At 38.9% G+C, this 23,672-nt stretch overlaps 1 protein-coding gene across 3 annotated transcripts in view; it reads left to right on the top strand.

Annotated features, from left to right (window-relative positions):
• Window positions 1-23,672, top strand: part of SSBP2 (single stranded DNA binding protein 2) — a 192,313-nt gene that overhangs the window by 17,794 nt on the left and 150,847 nt on the right. For all 3 annotated transcript variants that reach the window (XM_026866519.1, XM_026866518.1, XM_026866517.1), the window contains exon 2: window positions 22,898-22,970. In XM_026866519.1, coding sequence (XP_026722320.1) covers window positions 22,898-22,970 — 73 coding nt within the window. The remainder of the gene's footprint in view (window positions 1-22,897; window positions 22,971-23,672) is intronic.

The following is a 23,672-nucleotide window of genomic DNA, read 5'->3' as shown; positions in this document are numbered from 1 at the left end:
TTTTTCTTTGCAAATCCAGTCCTAATAATTTTTTTTTTTTTTTAAATTTATTTTGCTGACTGAATTTCCTGTGCAACTTCTTTTAAACTGCCATGTGAGTTGCAGGGACCCTAAATAAACTGAGCAGCTGACTCATTATTTTTGCCTTTTGTACTAGTTTTTCCAGTGGTCCTTCTTTAACATGAAAAGCAATACAGTAAAATACTTGGGAGGAAAGGATGATGTTACAGAGAAGATGAACCAAGTGACTTCAACTCAGTGTACAGAAAGTTTCATAGTCTTTGTTTCAAAAGAAACAAGGAATTTGCAATCTCCTATGCTAATAATGACCAGGCCAACTCTTATTTGCTCATGAGATCTGACAAGACCACAGTTCATGTGATCTCATTTGTTGTATTCATGGCAGCCCTGGGGAGTGAAATAACTAGAGCAGGAATGAAGCTCTGCTTTCCTGCACAACACAACAGAGCTCTATAGCAACTTGGATACTAGGAAAAACAGCAGAGATTTTAAATGGATAAATAGATTAAGTTTTGTCTCTGTGTTTATATATTTATGTAAAATACAGTCACATGCAAGCATCAGCTTTAACCTATTAGCCCATGTAGAATAAATGGGAGAAAATCACCCATGCTGGTACCCAGCAGGTCACCTGAACTCCAGTTTGGGGAACTGGATTGCTCTGTAAAACCAGTGGTTACGAAGCTTCCTCCTGTTAAACTTCAGTTCCAGTTTACTGGGTTTGAAATTTAGTCGTGATGCAAAGTTTGCAACTACCCATATAAAAGTTTCTATGCATTTTTAACCTTGAACAAAGTATAAAAAACACCTTAGGGGGCTGATCTTTCCTTCTTACATGCAAATTTGTGAGAAGGTATGTGAAAGAGAAAAAGCAACAGCCTAAAGAGCTGCCAGTTGGCTTTGAAAAGTTGCTTTAAAAATTAACACACAAATACTTGGAACAGAAGCATTAAGGGAAACCCATTCTCTGTTTAGAGTAGTGTAGTGAATGCTTAAGTTTGAGTTTGACATCACAAACACTGAGATGAAGTGTTCAATGATAGGATTTGGTTGGTTGGTTGGTTGGTTGGTTGGTTGGTTGGTTGGTTGGTTTGGGGGTGGGTTGGTTGGGGTTTTTTTTGGGTATACACTTGATTTGAGAATGGTGGTACCACTTCAGCATGTTATGTTCAAATTCACGTACATTTTATAGGTCTAGACATTTGATCCATCATGTATTAAACACCTCAAACTTGAACAGCCAATACTAATCTCCGTTAGAGACTCTGAAACAAAAATAGCATAAATACTTTCTCAACATTTTGAGTGGACGACTGGACACATCTTGAAATGAGAAGTGGTAACATACTCTCTTACTTTTTCTACTGTTTTAAGGAAAGTTCTTTTATAGGCTTTTGAGTGAAAAAAAGCCCTTAAAAATCTGTAAACAACAGTAAAGATCGTTCTGATCTGAGGTGAATGATCAGAAATTTCAGCCTCTAGATAACCTTTAGTCTTGCATTCCCATATAATTATTTCAATAATGTTGTCTAAAGATCTAAAAAAATCATTGTTACCACTTGTATTTTGCTTCCAGAAAAAAAGGGAAATACTCTAATTTCAGTGGTTTAATGAAATTGTCACTATAGAGGTGTGATCAAATTCATAAAAGAGTACTTGACTTTGATGTGAGATTTTCACAAACAAACAATGACATTTTTCTTAAAGTCAATAGGTAGGATTACTAAAATAGAGAGAGGTACTGAGAAAACAGTTTTCTCTGTTTTAGTAAGTGGTCCTCCAAATGAAATGAAGAGATGACAATGATTTTTTTGCATAGTTAGATTTTTTTAAGTGTTGTGTTGAAAATTAAACAAAGTATGAGCTTTGCCTTTCTATGGAATATTTGGCAGCTGTTGTTGAACAAACCAGCATTTTCAAGTAGTCATAAAACATCAAGCTTGTCTAAAAGCTGTAATGGGGCATAAGCAAACACGGGACTGATGATAAGCCCCAAGGCTGCCAGAGTACAAACGCCAATCCACCTGCAGCAGTAGAGGAGAAAGGTTTATGGACAGGGCATGAGGAGCAGATCTTTTGGCTTTTGTAGCACTGGAAGGTCTTGAGTGTGCTTTGTGTCAGTGTAAGACACAGAAACCCTCTCTCTGGAATAGAAAAAAGAAAAGGGGGTGTGTGGGATGGGTGGGGTGGGGGCTACACCCAGTGATCATGAAGCAGCTTGTCCCTTACATCCCAGCAAGTCTGGAAGGGAGATGAAGTGGGGGCTGTCCTGTGAGTTCCCCTCCTTTTTTGAACTTGGGTAGGACATAAGTGGAGCATGACTGCTTGGATTTGGGGGATGCAATCTGGAAGTGGACTGGCTGTACGCTACGTGTTTTGCTGCAAGCAGCCCTTGCCCAAGCCACGCACAGGGTGCTGTTCTGGGATTGATCTTTAGGAATAAGGATAGGAGTCGCTCATCTTTAGGATTTGCTTTCCATGGAGATGAAGTGGAGGTTCATTTATCTGGGTGAGCAGCTGGGCTGTACCGTTCACCAGTTAATAGCAGGGGACAAATTGTACCACTCCTTCAAAACTACAACACAAGAAATGTGTGATCCCAGTGATAACAGGCAGGATTATCTTTCTGTGCACCAGCAGGGTCTTCACTGTCTGTGAGCAGAGATGGGGGTTGTGTTATATGTGCTTTGTGAGGAGATCTTTTTTTTTTCCCCTTTGTTGGCCATAACAGATCTGTTAGGTAAAAACGTTTTTTGTGGTTTTAAGGAGGTCTTAATAAAATGCCTAGTAGAAGGTAAATGCTCAGAAGTAGGTGGTGAAAGGCCCAGTTAGACTTTTCTCACCATCAAATCCCAAAACTCCCATGGGGTTTAAATCCAATCTAGTGGCTGGCACCAGTGACAAGCTACTTTGAAAAAAAAAAAAATTTAGTTCAAATTATATTTCTGTTCCATGGTTATGGCATGTGCAGGGAGAGTTAGGGAAATTGCAGGATTTCTATATTAGAAATATTTTATAAAGGTGTGGCCCCATAGAGCCTAGACTTCTTTTACTTTGATCCTTGCAAGGTTTGTGCATCTGCAACTACTTCCTCTTTCCCCCATTTCCACATTTCTAGGGTTGAAGAGAGACTATATAGTTTAACAGAAAAGGCTGTAAAAGGTAAATGTGTTTCCAAGTGCATCTCTCCATCTGTTGCAGTTTCTTGGTAGCTGCAGTTACAGACTTACCTACCTCTTGTCCCTTACACTGTTTTCAAGGGCATATAATTTTAGGTCTAGGGCCAATGTTATTTTCTCTGGGGTGCAAGACAGCTGAAATCCCTGGGTTTTAGGTTGCTGTCCCCTTACCTTTTACTGTGATTATCACAGAAGTCTTGAGCAATATTGGAGAGAGAGAACAATGAGGAACCATTGAGTAGCTGTCTTCTAAAAAGCAAGGACATTATTTAGGTCAGAAGCACTGCAAAGGGAACACATTACAAAATAATGAGCAGCTTTTAACTATGCTGATCTTGCTGGGGTTTTGAGTTTCACATTGGACTTGACAGATCTTTATCTCAGTTTTTTTTGTTCAGTTATTATTCCCATACATGCATCTTTTCCCTACACAGGATTCTTGTTTTATAGTTTAAGGACATCTTCAAAGCTAGTCAGTGCTGCATACCTCCAGGGACTAATCTTCAAAGGACTGGATAGCTGCATAAAGGAGTGCTGGGAAGTTGTATTCATCACCCTGAAGGGTGCTAAAGACCTTTTTAGTGACTCCAAATTCCAGGTGGAATTGCCTTGTTGACCAAGCAATAGAAAGATTACATCACCTTTACAGGTATGATTATCTATGAATATACCAGCATGCTCTGCCTACCTATGTCTCCTGTATTTGCCCGGCAGGAGACCAGAAGGTGTTGACAGAGGATCTTGAAGTCACTTGCACGCCTTCTTTCCTGCTGCTGTAACCACTGTATCTGCTCTTCCAACTCCTGCCTGGTACCTCCAGCCAGCCAGCTTAGGCTGTCTTGGCCCAAGGGTCTTGAATGCTGCATAATGTTGTGTGTCATCCCGTGGTTATTTGTCAGGGTCTGTGCTTCCCTTATGTTTTCTTTTACCTGAACGTACATGGGTATTCTCTTCTATGTTGGCCATTTTCCTTTTTCCTCACGTATCTTATAAGGCAATGATTGGTGTTTCTTCATCTATGAACTTTAAACTTCTTTTTTATTCAAATTATGTAGTTGTTAGTTTGTCAGCTTTCCTGTGAACTTCATATGGGTAAGAACATGTTTTTTTCTGTTTGTGCTTTTGTGTTGAGATGGCACATAGTAGGCGTAATTTAGGTCTGGAAAGGACATTATTATTTAAGATGGGCGTTTTTCACATGTACAAAGAGCAGCCTTGACTGTGATTTATATTTTCTCATTAATTTAAAATAGATGAGTAGTTTTGAGACACATTAATTTTACCCTGTGAGCCTTTGTTTTTGTATTCTATTTTCCCCTGGCACAATGTATCTTTCCTGAATGAATCCAGACTGATGGGAATAAGGAATTACGAGGCCATGCTGAATCCTTCCTGATACCCGTGTTGTTGGTTTGTTTGTTTGTTTCCTTTTTTGCATGTGGTCTTACTTGAAGTTAGTTGTTGTTCTCTGACAGAATATGCTTTCAGAGATGGGCAGCACAAGTGGTAGGTGTACCACCAGTGATACTTGGGTTTGATGTTCCACCAATTTGCTTAGGTCACATAAGATCTCCTAGTGTTACGCAGAGGGGATGCCCTCTGTAAGGAAAATCCTGAGTTTAAACAAAAAAACGCCTCAAGTTTAAGCACGGTTACAAAGCTGTGGTTGATTACTCACAGAGTTGGAGAAGAATCCCAGGGAGGGGAGGTGCAAACAGCAGAGTTGAAACTTAGCAGCAAAGTGTTGTTCCTTGTGTCTTGCTGTTAAGGAAATTTTCTTGTGTTTTGCTGTGCTGTAAGTATTTGCTTTAAATTTAATGTGGTTCTCATGTGACAAGAATAGTATTTATAGTAAAAGTAAGCCAGTGCAGTGCCAGAAGGAGTCACAGAATGCCATATACATACTAAAACTAATAACTGATTTTAATACTAAAAATATACAGGATGTCAGCTACCCTGAAAATGAAGTTGACACTTAGTTAACATATGGAACTATTTCCAACGCCTGTGTTTAAAACCTAGAGTGGCGAAATACACAGTTTTCCTAAAACTTTCATGCCTGTTGAGCAATCAAGAGATCCTAGGCAACCTCAGCTGAGATGTGCTCGTAAAAAAAAAAAAAAAAAAAAAAAAAAAAAAAAAAAAAGTACTTCCAAGACTCTCCAACCTGTATGTGATCAGAGAAGTAGGAGAGTGGTCTTGCAGGCTTTTCAGCATCCAGTGTTATCTGCATGGGAGTACTCTGGTGCTGAGCTGCTGGCTCAGGAGATTATTTGTGTCAGTGTCAAGTTACCCAGAGAAGCAGGAAAGACCTCTGGAACAGTGTGGAGGAAAGTAAGTGCTGGTCATAATCCAGTGTTGGGTCAGTGAAGATGTACGTGAGTTTTATGACTAAAATACGTGTACCAACCTGACAGCTGCCTACCTGAAATGGCACATGCAGATCACAGAGGTGGGAAGTGGTATTTTTAGAAGAATTTAGCATATGGACAAGCTGCTGCTGGGAAGTTGGTATTAAAATTTGGTTTTGGTTTACTGGTGATACCAAGGCAGCCCACCTGGACTGCACCTCCTGTGCTCACAAAACTGGGTAGTTAGGTGCCCAAGCAGGAAAACCAAATTGATCCAATAGTTGCATGACAGAGGTATAAAAAGCTTCTTTTATTGTAACTAAACATGATTCTAGTTTCGTTTGCAGTGACATTGTAACCAATTCACATTAATTTGTGGGAAATCCATTGCATATTACTGAGATAAATGACAGGCTATGCCATTTGGTTGTATTTTTATATCATAAAATGTGTATTGCTGTTAAGTTCTTTCTAAGTAGGGTTTACTTCTTAATGAAGCTGTTAAAATACTGCAGGCTCTTTTGTTGTGGAAGTGAAGGCCAGTCCAGTCATGCTTTATAGTAAGGGTACGTTTATAAATTATTTATAGAGGGCTAATAAATAATTAATGTATGTTATTAAATAGGTTACAGTCATGAAGAATGTATATTATATATGGCAGTAAGCACACCAGTAGAAGGTGTTAAAGACAGTGTTTTGTGTAACTGCAGCACTAAAATCCATAACAAATGACCCTTTGTTAAAATGTATATTAAACATTTAATTTACTTAATATAGATTTATAAATATTTTTAATACTAAATATAATCCCAAGACTTGACTACAACTTCCTAGTAAAACGCTACTGAGGAAATGAAGCAGTGTTGGCTTTTTGAGGTGACAGTGAAATCCAGAGTTGTGAATGCCTGAACAAGCTGTCTTGTAACATACTAATAAAAGAAAAATTTTAAAACTAATTAATATTGTTTTTTAAATAGACATAAGACCAAGTTGAGCATCTGTAATTTGGAAGATAAGGTAGGGTATTATCACTTGAAGATAAGATTTAGAGTGAAATCTTATCTTGAGTCAGGTTTAGAGTAAAAATGGTTTTCCTAATGAAAACTCATTTCTGTATTTAAACATACAGTTATGTTTTGTTTATTTTTTGTTTTAATGCAACCATCTGATGATGCAAATGCAAATCTTGCATTTAATGCAGATTTTTGTATATGTGTGCTCTTTCTTCCGAGATCTGTATCTACTTTTTTCTCTCAAGGAGGGAAACTTTTGCAGGTGTATTTCCCATCATACTAAATTAATATGACAGAGATGTCATGAAGCTTTTCTTCTGGTCATGGGAGAGGTGGCTCTTTGTGATTCCTCTTTCCAATCTTTTTTCTTTAATGGTAACTGATCGTTTTCATTCATTCCACATATAGTCCATCCTTTTCTCTGTTTGGTCTGTCTAAGCATGCTAAGCATGAGAGAGGATATTCAGCTCTTAAGGCTTTTGAGAAACCCTTTTCCAGTCTGTATTTTGGATGAAGTTTCCAGCAGCTATTTTAATGGTAGAAGGAAATTTGAGCCTCTTCTCTGATGTAGTCCTACTACTGTCTCCTCTCTTCTTAAATTGTCTTTTCTTGTTCTTGGAATGGTTCTGTAGAGGAATATAATGTACGGTGGAAGGGATGTATGCAGGTATGATGCAACTCTGAATGACTGGCTCTGGTGTGGAGGAGTGAGATAGTGAATAAGCTGTATGTGATGAAGAGGGACGATAGTGCAAATGCATTCTTTGGAAACGGTTTATAAAATCATAGAAATGTTGGTCAGAGGGGACCCCTGGAGGTCAGGTAGTCTAGAAGTTTTCCTTGAAGTGTGTCCATCGTGAACAGCAGATCAGGTCAGCCATGGCTTGCTCTAGTTTCTCTTGAAAACCTTCAATGATGGAGTTCCCCAGCCTCTACAGGTAAACCTTTCCCAGTGCTCTCTGTTTTGCCTAGGTGTATGTTATGCCAGTGTAAGACAACTGAGGGGTCATACAGCTAACTCACTCTAGAGATTTTAAGAGTGGACATCTTTGTGTCAGATCATCTGTGTTCAATCTCAAGTATTTGTGGTTTATATAGGGCCCAGGATAACTAACCAAAAATAAGGAGGACTATTTTTGTATGTCAAGTAGGAGATAACTTTGTGCAGAGGTTAGTTTTCTTCTATGTGTTGCTGAATCTTGCTGAAATTTAACAGTGGAAACGAGGCATTTTTGTTGATAGCCACACTCTTGTGTGACTTGTGGTCACTTCTCATCCAAACAATGAAGATTTTTACAGTCTGTTTTGCAACCATGATTTGACTTATCATTCTATCACCAAAATACAGTGATTTAAACTCTTTTCAGTGAGAACTGAATTATTTTTTTTACTGCATTTAATTTCAAAGGAACAGTTAATACAGAAACAGTTCGGTAATGAATCACAAGTGTCATCTTTCTTTTCGCTTTAATGCTATTTGTTGCAAGTTTAAATCAATTTTCTTCACTCACAGTTTTTGCAGTTATTCGGAAACTTGAACAAACATATTTTTGGAAAAAGCTTAAACATGCTGAAAGAATATAGTTTGATGCATAATCTTAATTTGTCATTGAAAAGTTTTATGTAACATAAAATTATAGTTTTATAATAATTTGATCATCGTGCATTGTTAAACTGAAGTGGTTGTGTCTGAAAAAAACTGATGTGTTCAGCCTTTCTTTTCCATGTATAAAACATGAAACAGGGAAGCATAAATTGGTTTACTTATGTAAGCTGGTAAAAAGAAGTATGTAGTTTGGTAGAAAGAGGGTATCTAGCTTTTTTTCATCAGCTGCTACTTGAAGCAACTTGTACAATAGCTCTTTGGAGAGGACTCTTAAAGCTCCATCCCCCTTTCCCACCCATGGTAGTATTAACATTTCATCACAACTTAGTAGAGATAATGCCAGTAAACTGGAAAAGACACAGTCATAAAAAAGCACCTCTTTTGCCTTGCTTCTGCAGGCAGGAGTCTTGTTTAGGGTAAGGTTCAGCAAGGCAGATCTCTTGCTTTCTGATATTTGTAACTCCTATATGCTGAGCGGACTACTGCTTCTTATGTTGAAATTTGGTCTTAAGAGTTTCCAGAGTAATTCAAGATCAATTTATTTTTTTCTGGTAACAAACAGAGAAAACAAAGAAGGGGTGATGAAGGTAATAAATGAAGCATGTTATAGCAGCATAACTATTGCAGTGTGTGTGGCTGCGTGGTTTGAGATCAGATCTATTTAATACCGTATAAATAACACAGGTCAATTTTAAATAGTGTGTCAACAGCCTCTTAAATACAAATATTTGCACAATATTAATATTCATGTTTAACTGAGAAATTAAAAACGTGAAAGTTGTGTCTTTTCAATCAACTTTTCTGTGTTCTCAAGCAGTTTACTCAGAATTCTTTAAAATGTCACTGAGAAATTAAAAATGCTGCTCAGGCAGTAGCTTGAAACTGAGGACCAGGCAAAGTAGTGTTTATATTTAATAAAACATTTTTGAGTACATTTTGAAGGTTAAATTTTCGTGCTTTTACTACAGAGTATGTTTATCTGAAAATGTTTTATTACTGATGGTATTTTGGGAAATGTTTTCTGAAACTTTCCTATAGCAAAGCTACCTCCAAGCCTAAAGTTCTTGCAATAGAGCTCACGAATATTTTTAAATTGTAGATCTTTGAGTCCATTAAGACATCTTCACTATCTTTTTCCTTTTTGGTCACAAGCTGACAGTTTTAAGCACTACTTTGCTATGCTTGCTATGCTTTGCTATGCTTGGTATGCTTACTGATGGTAATCTCCAAGGGTATTGGTGATGTGAATTGTGCTCCCATAGCTGGGGTCAGGTGTGGACTCATTCAGTTATATTAAAAGGTGTGCAGTGTTGGGGCACATCAGTTTATTGAAGCATAAGCCTTGATGCTAACTTTTGGAAGACTAAATTGTTTAGCTGCAAAGAACCCATCTGGATTTGTTGTTTTTCTTCTTTTTTTCCCCTCTCTTTTCTGTTCCTTTCTCTGTTGCCCCCCCTTTTCTTTGTTGCCCTTTCCGCTTTCTCTGTTGCACCCTGCCTTTTCTTCCCATGCTAACTCCAGGCATCTTAAAACTTGTCTATGGCCTGTCGAAGGCTCCCATTTGAGTGTTTACTGTTCTGCTGCAGCAACTGTATCTTGGCAGTATAGCATTGACTTACATTCTGTATTTCTTGACTGGCCTGCTTATGAAGGGTCAATTAAGTTAATTTAAAAACTGATTCCAGCATTCCAACTGAGAAAACAGTTTTCTATTTTCCACTGTAAGCCAAATGTAAGATAACATTTTCTGAATTGAATATGTACTGTACAGAAATGCATTTGTAATTCGTAACAGCAAAACAGCCAGCCTGAATTGTGTCCCACAAATGGTTGAATTTCAGTCTTTTTGATGCTTATGTCATTTAAGTTTTAATTTAGAAATAAGAAGTACTCAGCCAGAGGTTGTCCAATAAGTAGTTTGCTTATTTTCCCAGTTTTAATTACAAGGAAATACAATACTGCATCAGTTTTTCCACAAAACACAACCATCAGTATGAAATCAAATAATTTTTTCCCTTTTGTCCAGTGTCTGGTTTCTGCCTTTCAAAGACCAGCAAGAAGCAATTCAGAGAGTTAGCATTAAAATTTTCTAGACTGCTAGTCAAACCTTTGGTAGTATAGCTTCACAGCTGCCAGACTTAATTGTTGCTGGATTTTTTGTGGGGTAGGGTGTTGGGGGTTTTTTGTGTGGAGCAACCCTGTTAGACAGATTTACAAATATCTTCCTTCTCTTCATGGTATTATTTCTGTTTGGAAAGAATTCTTGCTATAAAAAAATGTGGGAGGATATTGAAACTAGTATTTTTTTATAACCTGCATTTCAAAAGAAAATATTTCCGGTAACTTCCAGTTAGGAGTCTAAGCAAATTATCTGTTAAGTTGTAAAATACATCTATTTCTGGGTAGTAGGCTATCCCCTGGGCAGTTTGAGAGAGGACTTGAAACTCAGCAAACTTGTCATGCATGAACTGTAGCTTGAGGCTCGGTGCTTGAGCTTATCTGGAGTTGTAGCTGAGTGGAAATGTTGAGTAAGATGGGGGTCTTGGCTGATCCATCTTGGCCATAATCCAGTTTGGGGAGCAGCAGGAGGACACCTCCAGCTGTCTACTGAGTGTGTCTCTATCAGCCAAGGGGAGGATAGCAGGCAAATGTTAAAAGCTGCCTAGCGGGTTAGCCAGATGTGTGAGAATTCAGCAGACAGGTGTAAGAGGCCTGGCAGCCATATGGCAGTTGGTAAGTCTGATAGTATCAAATCACATGTAGTTGTCCTGTGGGTGAAAATGGCAGTGATTTGAGGAGGAATACCGTGCTTGAAGTTTTGTAGGATCAGTTTATGTGTGCTGAGAATTTCTGTACATACGCTTAGACCTGTACATAAAAAGACTATCTCTTGGCTGGGGTAGTTGTTTTTCTTTTTAGAGAAATGCCTTGAGGCCACCTCAGGCCCCTGTAGAGAACTTGTCACCCAACACAAGTAGCAGTCTCAAGGCCAATGGGTTATTATTCCCTGGGACCAGCACTAGAGCTTCCCTTTTGGAAGGGAAACTTTATGGTTCAGGCTGATGCTTGGTTGTCATCTACTGGACCCCAAGATTTAGAAAGGTGAAACTAACAGCATACCCTTGAAAACTGCTTTTTCTGGTGGCCTTGGCTGTCAGATATTGCTTGGGCCTGCACTGTTCGGTACACTGTTAGGCAGGAAGGCAGTGGTCATGACATCTGCAGAGAAACTGGCTCAGAAGGAATGAAGGAATTGCATAAAAGTTCATGTCAGAGTTGACACTGTGTCATTTGCAGCTCTGGAATTGCAAGGCATTCAAAAGCTATGACCTAGCCCCCCACATAAATAGAGGAAAGCCATTCTGAACTGGGGGAGGAGGGGCATGGGCTGTAGAATTTTTTCCCCCCCCTCACACCTGCATCTCCAGCTTTTGCAAAGCAGTAGCATTGGAGAAGACATGAACGTACAGCTGACTCCATGCTGACATCCAAATGGACACCTACTGGTACCAGCAGGTTGGTCACAGCCTCTTTTGATGCTGCACCAAAAGGGACCTCACACTGCCATGTGTGGGGCACCATAACGTGCAGCCAGGGCTGCCACTGGTTGCCTCTTTTGGCAGAGGCCAGGATGATTTACACTGAGGTCAGGGTCTGCTGTCCCTGTTCTAGCGGTGCCGGTTCTATCAGAGAAGGGATTTGGATTTTACTGAAGTAGAATTCACATGATCCTCTTAAGAAACAGAGTCAATGTCATGTTGATGGCTTGTCTGATACAAAAAAGTGAAATTTTGTGGTGGTAAGAGTTATTTCTGGGTGGTATGTGACTCCCCGGGCCCTTTCATATTTTAATTACAAAAGGTGTGTACTAGACTGCTCAGTCCCTTTAAGTTCTGAAAATACTTTGGCTCATTTCTTAGCACTCTTGAGGCAATGTGCTCCAGCACTCTCCCCAGTAGTACAGCTCTTAACTAAGCTGTTCTTTAACCCGTTGTTTCCTCCTGCTGTGTGTATTCCTGTGTTATTTAACTAGTAAAGCTTCCTTCTGCTGTTTTGTGGAGGTGGAAACAAAGCATGCACCGACTACCCTACCTTCTCTTTGCTTTGCATGCTTCTTGCGTTGAATAGTGGAACTCCAGTTCTTTGGTGGTATAGGCTTTGTTCCTGCTGCCTTATGTCCTTGCTCATTATAACTCATTTGGCACTTCAGCCTTTCTTCATTTGTCACCTGCATGGTTGTCTTGTTCCTTAATACTGTTATGTGCCTTTATTTTTTTTTGTTGTTGCTGTTGCACCTTTTTCTTGGACCAGTGAGGAATTTTTGATGCAGCCAGAATAACCTCTTATTATTTCCTGTCTTCCATTGATAATTCACACTGAGTTTTTTTAGTGTAGCCTGAATCACCTGATGTTTGTCTTGCACTTTTTTACTTCAGGTTGTCTGTTTTTTTGAAGAAACTCTTTCCACCAATTCTCTGAATTTGTTTGACTTCTGAGGTCTGTTAGACTTACTCTGATGCTTTCAGAACTTTCTCTCTCCAGAAGAAAATGCTATCATTGCATAATCAGTCATACAAATTACTTTCCACCATCACTTTTTAGATAGATACTTAGGGAAATTAATCCTCAATTTTCTCATCCCATATGATTCCCGTAAGATTCATGAGGTGACTTGTTATTGCTTGTCTCTTCATCCTTGTTTTTTTCCCTTCCCTCTTGAGACTAATTCTCTGTTTCATGATTGATTGTGGCTCCTGGAAGTCTACTGTTTTATTCTTTTGTGATAATGTTCATTATTTCAACTTGCCATTGAGATAATCTGCCAGCCAGGAGTATTAGTAATAGTCAGTCTGTGACTGTTTCATTCCAACAAGAAACTTGCAATGAAATACAGAAAACATTTTGCTAGTAGATTGGAGATGTGTTTTGTCTAATCCAGCCGTTAAATTTACAAGTCTACTCTCCAAAACACAGCCTTTTACAGAAGGAGATCTGTGTCCCTTAGAAACAGCCACAGCTCTATGCTGCTCTCTGAACCCAAATTCTTCAGCTCTTTCTTACTTGTGGGTTGTCATACGTGTGTGCTGAAAGACTGGGCAGGATCAGCTCAATGGCTTTCCAGGTAGATGATTGGATTTGCCTCTGTTGCCAGTTGGCTGCCCCAGCAGCCTGTAGGTATGCTGACACATATGCTGGCATATTCCTACGGTAATGTGCCAGTTTGTGAAACTAAGGAGGGAGCTTTTTAGACCATCCTATCAACCTCTGAGTACGGAGTTTGTTCTTAACACAGTTTAAAAACATAACTAGAGCAGGCACTGAGTGGGGAGGAATGACTCCATCTTTGACTAATTATCTGCAACTGGTCTTAACCATGATACACTGTAAAAGAAGAAAAAAAAAAATTTGCCCATTGTTAACCATGACTCTCACAAAGGAGACCATCAGTGTGAGACTGCCAGCCTGTCTGTGGTACCAGCCAGGGTCCTCCTCTTCGACTTCTTCACTCCATGTTTTGGCAAGTGAGGTTCTAATGTGCTGTCTCACCCTACGTCTTTGAAGAGAGGATTGTAGGTTTCAGTAGCAGTGATTCCTGCTAATCTTCAATGTCATGGACCCACCCACCATATTTAATATTAAATCTATACTTCCTGAGAAGAGGTAGGAAAGCTACTAGCAAAAACATGGGTCCTTTTAGAAGGCAGATAATCAGAAATACTGATTTTTTCATATGGATGAAAATCAAGTTATGTGATGCACTTTTTTATGGGGCTGATGGATATTGCATGTCCAATTAGTGCTGATCTGAGATGAGTCTAACTCATCCTTGGGGAGCTGGTGGTATACATTCATGCTTCCTCCTTCTCAGCCTTCTCCTGGTGCTGCTGTAGACAGGGAGAGGTTCTTTTTGTTCCAGGGTAGACAGTTGCTTTAGGAACAGCTGTAATAGTTTAAGATAATATTACTCCACTGCTTGGAGCTATTACCACAACAGAGCCATGGTAACCCCTCGCTGGCATCTGTGCAACGTAAGTCCGTCATGGCTACAGCTGCTGCTGAAGCTGATCAAAGTGACCTGGCTGGCTTTGCACTGAAGCAGGCTGGCAGTACCTCCAGTACTCAGCAGTGCATCTCACTGTGGGGTGCAGGGACTCTCCCATCTAAAAGACCACTGTGAAGTGTTGAAGGTGGTAGCCCTTCCCCGCGAGCTGTTGTACCTTGAGAAGGAGTCATTTGCCTGTGCCGTAGGCAAGCAGTGCTGAAGCACCAGTTGTACTGTCGCAATGTTCTCAACAGCCTGTTTGTGCTACCAAGGCATTGGTTAGAAGCCAGTCACTGTTTTTCTGTTTGTGTATAAATACAAATTTTTTTCTCCATACATTTTTTTCTTCATACATTTAAAACATTTCAGTCACTGGCAGATTTTGCAAATTGACTTTTACTTTGAGTACAGTGGGTGACAAGTGGCAAATGGTAAGCAGTGAAACCTGGTGTTTGCAGTGTCATGGGTCAGTGTCAGCCTTGGTTTCTGTCCATACAGGATTTCAAAGCAATCTTCTGTCACATGTAACAAGTGTTTTAGGTATACAAAGAAGTGACATATACTAGCTGCTCAGTTTGGGACTACCTACCGGTAATCCCGTGGCACGTGTATAGCTTTAAAGTTTGCATTTTGTTAAGGACTATGTCTGTGCTTTGCTCTCTGCCGGTGACTCTCCTTACAACAGCTCCATGCTGCTAGCTCTTCTTACTCCCAGGGCAGAATGCATTGCATTAAACTCGTTAACTATAGCAAACTATATACCAGAGAAGAAAATAGCATGCATAAACCCATTACTATCCCATTGAAAGCAGCAGGGAAGACCAAAGTTAGCACCTTTATTATCAGGAAGAGTTAGAATCTAATGTATTTTTATAAAGTCTCAGCTTACACTTTAAAATGTGTCTTGTCATATAACTATTTTTTTAGCTGCTGTTTAGCATATTTTATAGTTATAAGTGGAATAGTTTATATAGTTTAAGCCCAAGAAACTATTTAGAGATTACCTTGAAAATACATATGTTTTCATAAAATGTCAAGTTTGAGATCCTAGCCAGCAGGAGGAATCAACAGCGTGAGCAGAGCTGTGTTAGCAGTCCGGGGCTGCCAAAATGAACTCTCCTGCTTCTTTCTGCTTCTGTGTGGCTGATCTGGCCCTTGGCAGGCTGATTCAGCTCACTCAGCAAGCAGAAAACTGTTCACTATTTTTTTTATTGGGTTAATTTTCAAATCCGTTAGCTGGGAAGGGGAAAAGAAACAACAGAAGTGGTGAGAAGAGGATGGTTTTGGTGCTCAGTGTCAGTGGCTGGAACGGGGCTATTTCAGTGTAAATATCTTGCCCTTCATGAGGAGAAGCAAAAAGGGCAAAGGCTACATGAGCATTAGACTGTCTTCACGCTGGACTGCCCTGAGAATTACATGATAAAGGCATTTTACTGCCCATGGTCTCTGCAAGTCACCAGAGCACCCAAGGAGCTTGTCCTGCTTTCTCTGCTACAGCAAACTCATCTCGTATGACAAAATATTTCCATCAGCATCAGTTTAACTAGCCTGGAGTAAGCCTTCACTTGCTGGTCCCCAGGTGCAGGGAAGAAGGAAGGGGGCAACAGTCTTTCACCCTCACAGATAGCAAAGACTTGTCTGTAATGTCCATTCAGGAATGATACGTCTAAATGGTTTATCTTTGTAGGCTAGTGACGTTAGGCTGGGGGAGGCGAGAAAGTAGGAGAGGAGGCTACAGAAAATACAGCTGGAAAAATACAAGCTTTCGGGTGCATGAACCTTCTTTCTTAACCATGGGCTAGGAAGCCTGTGAAATTCCACTGGAAAACTTTTTGAGGAATGTATGTGCAAAATATGGGTGAGAAAAGGACAGAGATTTTTGTTTGAAACCTTAGAGGTCATCAAGAAAATCTACCTTATGAAGTATTTGGAAATCAATGGATATTATTCCATTCAAGATGGAGTCTACAGAAGAGTGTTTTAATTTTATAATACTTTGGCTCTGTAGTAATCTCTACAAGCTGAGACCTGAGATAGAAATAAATATTGCATTCAGCCAGAGTCAGATGAAAGTGGGGAACACTGTGCAGTGTGACTCTTAGCACAAACCAAGACATCCTTAGCAGATGAGAATATGTAAAACCATGCAATTAAGTGCTTGTGGGAGAGGCTGCAGACACCACCACGGGATGTATCTCTGATCTTTTTCAAAAGATCAATGGATACCAGATACCTATTTAATGTTTAGTTATATATTGGTGCACAAGTTAATGTGGTGTTGGAAACAGTTGTGCCAGTACGTCTACAGGAGGTTAAGTAGTAAAAACATGTGAAATAGGAACGCAAAAAGCATTTGTGAGTTGGAAGTATATGGTTAAACTGAAAACACCCTGCCATTATTTTTAATACTGTTACAAGTGCAGTTACTAGTTTACAACAGTTTTTAATACTTGAAGCAGTGTATATATAATCAAGGGGAGGGTGACCAGACCTACCGAGGCATATTTTCAGGACATCTTGCAAGCAATCAAGTGGAAGAGAGACTAGAGGTGAGTCTACCTGTCCAGAATCAGGGTAGAAGAAGGCTTCCCCTATCTGTAAAACTGTAAATTTAGAAGAATGAGCTTTTTTGGAAAGTACCATTGTCCTAATAGAAGGCACTGAGGCTACTATTCATTATAGCAATGGGTATAAGCCCCAGATATTTAGGTGCATACAAGGAGAATGTTTTCTGCTGTCTACAGAGAGAGAAAGAAATAAATGGATATGAATAATGTTGAATACATACACTTCTATGCTGCCTGTGTTTGCAGGGCTGTGATAGGAACTCTCAGAAAAGGCAGTGCACACAGCCGAACAAACATCAGGTATCTCCTTTGGGACATACTGTTTTCTCAGACCAGTGTTTGGGTTTCATTTAATACCCAGGTGTTTATAAGAAAACCGATCACTTTGTTGATAGGATACAGAGCGCTAACATTAACATAGATCATGTTTTCAGGTGGGAAAAAAAACACAGTAGACTGGCATGATTAGAGGCTCTTAACAAGAGTAGTTTGCTGGCCTCAAGGTAAAGAAACCAGAATGTAAATTATGTGTAGGTGAAACGGCGAACTGATGTGCTAGGGGTGTGCATGCAGATAGATGTCTGTAATGTCGAGGTCGTTGTTAATGTACCTGCCTAAGCAAATGACAGAAAGGTAACTAAATTCTTTGGTGTAGCTCGAGTTTGATGCTGCATCCAAATTGATCATCCCGCAGTTATGCACCGGTGAGTCTGTGGGGTTTGACTTTGTGCAGCAAAGCACTTTGTACCCAGCATGACCTGTGTGGTCTCCTGTCCCTGTGCTCTCTTGTCATGGATAATTGGCGGCAGACTGAATCACCTAAATCTCAGATGAAATGTATGGGAAAAGACTGTATGTATGTACATATGTATATATGAAAGAGATATTAAAAAAACGTAGTGAAAAATTATATTAGTATATAAATATATAGAGAGGGAGAGAGGGGAAAAGACCAACAGTATGATCAAATAGGGAGAAAGAGTTTGTCATGCATGTCTGTTAAAAATACGAAATTTTCTAAAAGAAAAATAAAAAATTGTTTGCTTTTGCTGAAACTTACCAAAATCTGCTCGACATCAAGAACTTCCGAGGAGTTTTTAAAGTACTGCATTGATGGATTCAAGAGAATTTGTTCAAGAAACCACTCCATTTGAGATGTTTTCAGCTGTTGTATTTAAAATCATTATTCAGTACTACTTGATCTTATTTCAGAGAATGAGGTTTATATTTTGGCTATTAAATGAGAGATATTCCTACGAGTCTCTGGATTTGCAGTGAAGTCTATATACCTTTTTGGAAGGAAAAAAAAAAAAAAAGCTGCTTCTCCAAATAGGTAGGAGTAGTGATTTCAGAATACTGCAAGACCCTGAAAGACAGAGAGGAACATACAAGAACTTTTCTATGGAGCTACTTTTAAATGTTGCTCAGCTGCTTTACCTTTTCTTCATACAAACTAAATTTCATACATGGATATTGATTTACTAGTTTTCATTGTGTTTTTTATTTACTGTTTAAAGAACCAAAAGTTAAATGGGTCATGAGTAGTATACAGAACTTCCCATATGTGAATAGTTTCAAAAAATTAAGTCTTAACAATCCAAAAATACCAGAACTATCTTGGTGATGTTCAGATCAGAAGCATACCTGTTATTATAAATGCTTGGGTTTACTTGGTTTTTTTTCTTTGTTTGTTTGGCGACTGATGGCAGAGGAGGTGGTAGCATCGAGGAACATTTCTATAATGTGCAGTTCACCACTGTGGATGTTGTGGAGAAGAGGCAGCAGTTGTTTACTGCAGTGTTAAGCTGACCGTTGGTGCTGCACCAGGCGGGTACAGCACCCAGACTGTGCTTTGACACACTGACAAAGCTGGGGAGCTGCAGGCTTTTGCTCCATCACATTGATTTTATAACTTTCTGGATAATGATTATACACCACTGTACCCTCAGTTAAATTATATATATTTTTAATTATGACATGTAGCTGATAAAACAATGAAAGCTGCGTGGAGCTATGTATAATAGTTGCCTGCTCCTGGCAGGTTTACTGGGCAGCTTTCAAGACAAAGCAGAAGCTAATTTATTGCAGTTCCTTACTCCTGTAAGCTCAACTTTTGAACTTCATGGAAAAATCGGGCCATTCTCATTTTGTTCTTTGTCTCCTTAGACATAGTGATAAATCAAACTCAGTGCTTGAATTTCAGTCTTAGATTGAGAGACAGAAACTTTCTCAGTATATGTCTACTTATGGGATGACACAAAGATGCCACTTGTTTTACCTTTTATGGACAAATTATTTCCTGACAGACTCTGTCATAATAACTTGAGCCCTTCTTCTGTAGGCATATGCTCGTTTGAACAGCTGGGTGAGTATTCTACGTATAGTCAATGAAACTTGCCAGCCGGTGCAGGGACTGAATCAGTGCACCTAAGTTAGACACAAAAAACAGATAAGGTGAACATATTCCTGGTGCTTTTGGTTTTTCACTGCCTTGTACAAAGTTTGGTGTTGTCTTGATCTTTTGACTTGGATTTGGGAGAGTTTACCACCTAGTTTTCATCAGTGGACATACTGCTGCAAGGCTTTGGTTGCAGGTTTCATTAAACTAATGCATCTTCACCCCTTAACATATAAGGATGTAATTCCACAGTTGGAGTGATTACTGTTTATTTCCAGGTAATATTCTGATAACTGGTTGACCAGAACCACTTAAGTGGTTCATCTGTTTGAAGTTCATCGGTACTTGTGGGGTGTATGAATGCCTTGTCCAATTAGAGCAGAAACTTCATGCAAAACACACCAGCTTAGCAAAAAGGCAACCGTAGCAGTAAGAGCTGGACAGTAACTTCATTTTTTACAATAGAATGAATGTATTGTCTGGCCATAAATGAATGTGTGATCTAACTGTCTTGACAGGGAGAGGGGAACTCTGGCCTATAACAAAAATTACTTCAGCGTTGTCATAAATTGATTGGAAATATTTTTTCCTCACATTACTCATGGGATGTCAACAAGTATGCAAATGTGAAAATTTAACATATGTTTCCTTGCTGCTTTTACACGGTTTCTCACACCAGTTTAATGAGTAAAAACTGTCATTTAAAATGCCACTTGAAACCGAAGTCCTTTAGTGTTGAAGATCATCTCGCTATTATTTTCTTTGTATTCTGTTGAGGTGTTAAATAGTTTATTCATTTGTTAATTTTACACTCTTGGACTAGAGCCTAATTTTTCTCTTATTCTGGTTTTATGAGAAGTTAAATTTCGTATATCTGGTAATCCTCCTTGTTACACAGTGTTTTATCTTTTTTGGGTTTCTTTGCTGTCTTTCCTCAGAGCATCTTTTTCCATTGATTCTTGTGCTGCAGCTAATGCAGTAAAACATTAGTATCTTTCTTTTGATCTCTGTGGTAAATGCATTTATTTCTGAATGAAGCTATAACATTGTTAACTTCTGTAAAGACTTCCTGACAGCATAATAACTAGGGATAGATCAGTGATCTAGATCTAATAAGACCCAATCAGGTTATTTTGTGTTGTGCCTTCTGTCTCACATCTGTTCATGGAAGGTGGTCCTGGCTTTCCTGCCACAGGAGCCAGGCTGTCCCCTTGCCAGCATGGTCCTGCTCTTGATTTACTGCAGGTGAATAAACTTGGAAGCCTAAAACCCAGAGTATTTATTCTTTTCCTGAAAACTGCTGTGATTACCCCCTGCACTTAATAGTTGCACCATTTAATTTCATTGCTGGTTTGTTTAGACCAAGATGTAATAATGCAAGTCAAAGAGTTGGAGATGTTGTTCTAGTTTTGATTATGCTTAATTAGCACATTCGGTGTTGTTCAGTCAAGGTCTTAGGGTTGTCTTTTTCACAGTGTTGAAATATCTCAGATTTTTTGGACCATCCTGTGCAAAGATGGGCACAAGATAATGATGTTGATTTGTGCTGGAGCACGGCTGTGTGTGCTGTGTTTTGCTAGTAGACTCCAGGAATCCTGAGATAAGACTCACAAATTTGTCTCAATATTAAAGTATTGCACTGTCGGTTTGGGTGTCATGGTGCAGTATTTGCTAAAGCTTTCAACAGATGGCAGACTTATGAAGGTGGTGTGCCTGTAATAAACTCCTGGATTTTGTGCTGTTTCACTTTGTGGGGTAGAAGGGATATGATCGCACAAATCCTTTTATCTGGACTACAGGCTTCATGTTTTGATAAGAACAAAAAAGGGAATCTTGGAAGACAAACGAGATGCTTTAAAGTGTTATTGGGTATTCAAGCCATCTTGGCTGTTGTTGAAAGTGCTTCCTCTCTGTCTTTACGTCTTTTCTTAGATTTTAGATTGTGTCTGCAACCATTTATTGCTTAAAAATTGAATGATAGCTGAACTGGGAAGAATTAAGTCAACAAGATGTGACTTTTTTTTTTTTTTGACATATGCCATTCTGCTTTTGGGATGAGAGTCTAGAGACTACATGATCCCCTCTCTCTCCACAGTACTTAAGAGGGACATATCACCGTGTCCTCTCAGAGCTGCTTCTCCGTGGAGTGCTGGATTGTACTGTGCTCCACTGGAAGAACCAAGTGTTTTCTGCTGAGATCTGTATTTGTTGATATGGCACAATACCAAGTGATAAATAACTGGGTTTGTACTGGAATTAAAAAGTGGATATATATGACCCTTCTCAAGGTTCAAACTAAACCCAGTCACATGTTTGAATATCTTTTTTTTTTTTTTTTAAATTTTATTTTTTATTTGAGGAAAAATGTACATTTTTGCTTTTGAAGTTAGGTAGTAAAGTAGTATATGTATTGCATGTACAAAGTATAAACAACTAGTGAAAATTTTTATTGAATGCCTCTCCCAGATTTTAAAATTTCATACTTAATAGGTTACAGCAATAATTACTGCTGTCAGTGCTATGATGACAGTTATCACATCTAATATTGCATAGTGTTTTGAACAGTAACTGAAAAATAGGTATTCTCTGCTTCTCTACTTTGTTTAGTTAAACTGCATATTTTTCAATATGAATAGTAAAATGCTTCAAATAAGAACAGTGGTGTATCACAAAGTGCATGTGAATACATTTTACTTCTTAAAAACAGTTCAGCTAGCAAATTTAAAAGACACACGCCTGACTTTCGTTTATATTCTTGGACTGTGAAATATTTTATAGGCAATTTCCAACCATTATTATTAAATCATTCTTTTAAACAAGATTTCTTTTCAAAAGACTTGAAACATGAAGGCAGACGGGAGCCTCTATGTAGAGTCAGCTGAGGAATACAAGGTGTTACCTCTTTGGTTTCCTAATTCAAATGTAGCCTACATAGGCTGTATCAGTGGAAGTTGATGGTTGTTACTGCTGCCCTGTTCCTGGGCTTCTGAACAGGGTTTCCCTGCCCAAGTGTGGTGGGTAGTCATTCAGGGAATGAGTCTTCTTTCTGCACTGAGATTCTTATTCTAGCTCTTTGGACTGAGTTGGAGATGTGCTTGGGTGCTGAAGATCACTTTTTGGAAACTCCTTTGGGAGCTTCGACAGTAGTTTGTAGCTCTGTTGTCATCGGAGCTCCTAGATGCACAAGTCTGAATGAATCTAAATATCTGTTTGCACTTCTCTTGAGAGATGTGGTTGTACTGCATGCCATGGATAGATGACGGGATCATTTTTGATGCAGTCTGGAGTTTGCATGTTCTTTGAATAAACACGGATTACTATTGTTGAAGTATGCTAACAGCTTGACACATTCCACATGTAAAAAAATTTGAACTGGAAATATAATTGGTGTTGCTGTAAGAATATATCAAATTTAGAAGAAGCATGCTTTACAGACCAGCAGTGGGCACTTGTCTGAGTATCATTAAAAATTTTGACATTGAGTAATTTGGGGTTTAATAATAATTAATTAACTACTATTTAAACACCTCAGCCAAGACTGATCTACATGTCTAGTTTAAAAACTCTGGTATAGGTTATAGATTTGACATGTTCAGTGTATAGTGGCTTGTGAAAGGCAATAGAGTGCACCTCAAATTTGTGATAATCTCTTGTTTCTAAAGAAGAGGAACAAACAAATGCGCAATACTAAATACTGTTTTTTTTTGTTTATTTTTCAGATTAGCACTGTACGTATATGAATATCTGCTCCATGTAGGAGCACAGAAATCAGCCCAGACGTTTTTATCAGAGGTATGTTTCCCCATCCTTTTTTCCTTTGCACAGCTTTCCAGTGTGTGCAGGTGAAATACATACACATTGGTCTAGAATAAAACCAGCAGTGACAACTTCGAATATCTGTTTACACTGATCAGCATAGATTTCTGATTCTGTGGGAGCTGGTTTGCCACGTCATTTAACTTAGCATAACTAATTTTGCTGTGATTTGTTATCCCTATTCTGTGATTTGCTACTACACTGAGGAAAGATTAATCAATTTTCTGTAATAAATGTGCATGTTAGAAAATGGATCAATGGTAATCCTTTTTGATGACCTTCTAATTTATTGTTGATACTTCCAACCGTGAAGACGTACCTTTCCAAAATACACACAGCAGTCATGTATTTTACATCCTACTGTCATACACTTGCAGGTATCATTCTCTTAAGCAGTGCTGATCTCTATGTGTATTCTTACCATGCCACTAACCACTTCCCTTCTTTTCATCTGGCAAATCAGTTATATCTATAGCCATAATTACTATGCTGGTGATGACATTTTGGAGGTGGGAGAGGGATGGATGGGAACCCAGAGCATTGTTTGTGGTGGTTATAGAAGATTCATGTAGCAGAGATAAGGAAAAGCTGTAGAATTGTGGTAGTATCAGTTTATGTTTATAGTAAAGTATGTTTTTGACAATTGTTTTTTCTCTTTGGTAAAGCAGTGGAAAAATA

The sequence above is a fragment of the Athene cunicularia genome (assembly GCF_003259725.1).
Source record: "Athene cunicularia isolate RWA chromosome Z unlocalized genomic scaffold, athCun1 chrZ_part3, whole genome shotgun sequence".
NCBI classification, from domain to species: domain Eukaryota; kingdom Metazoa; phylum Chordata; class Aves; order Strigiformes; family Strigidae; genus Athene; species Athene cunicularia.
Note: the sequence above shows the minus strand (reverse complement) of the source record. Positions and strands in the feature narration are given on the sequence as shown.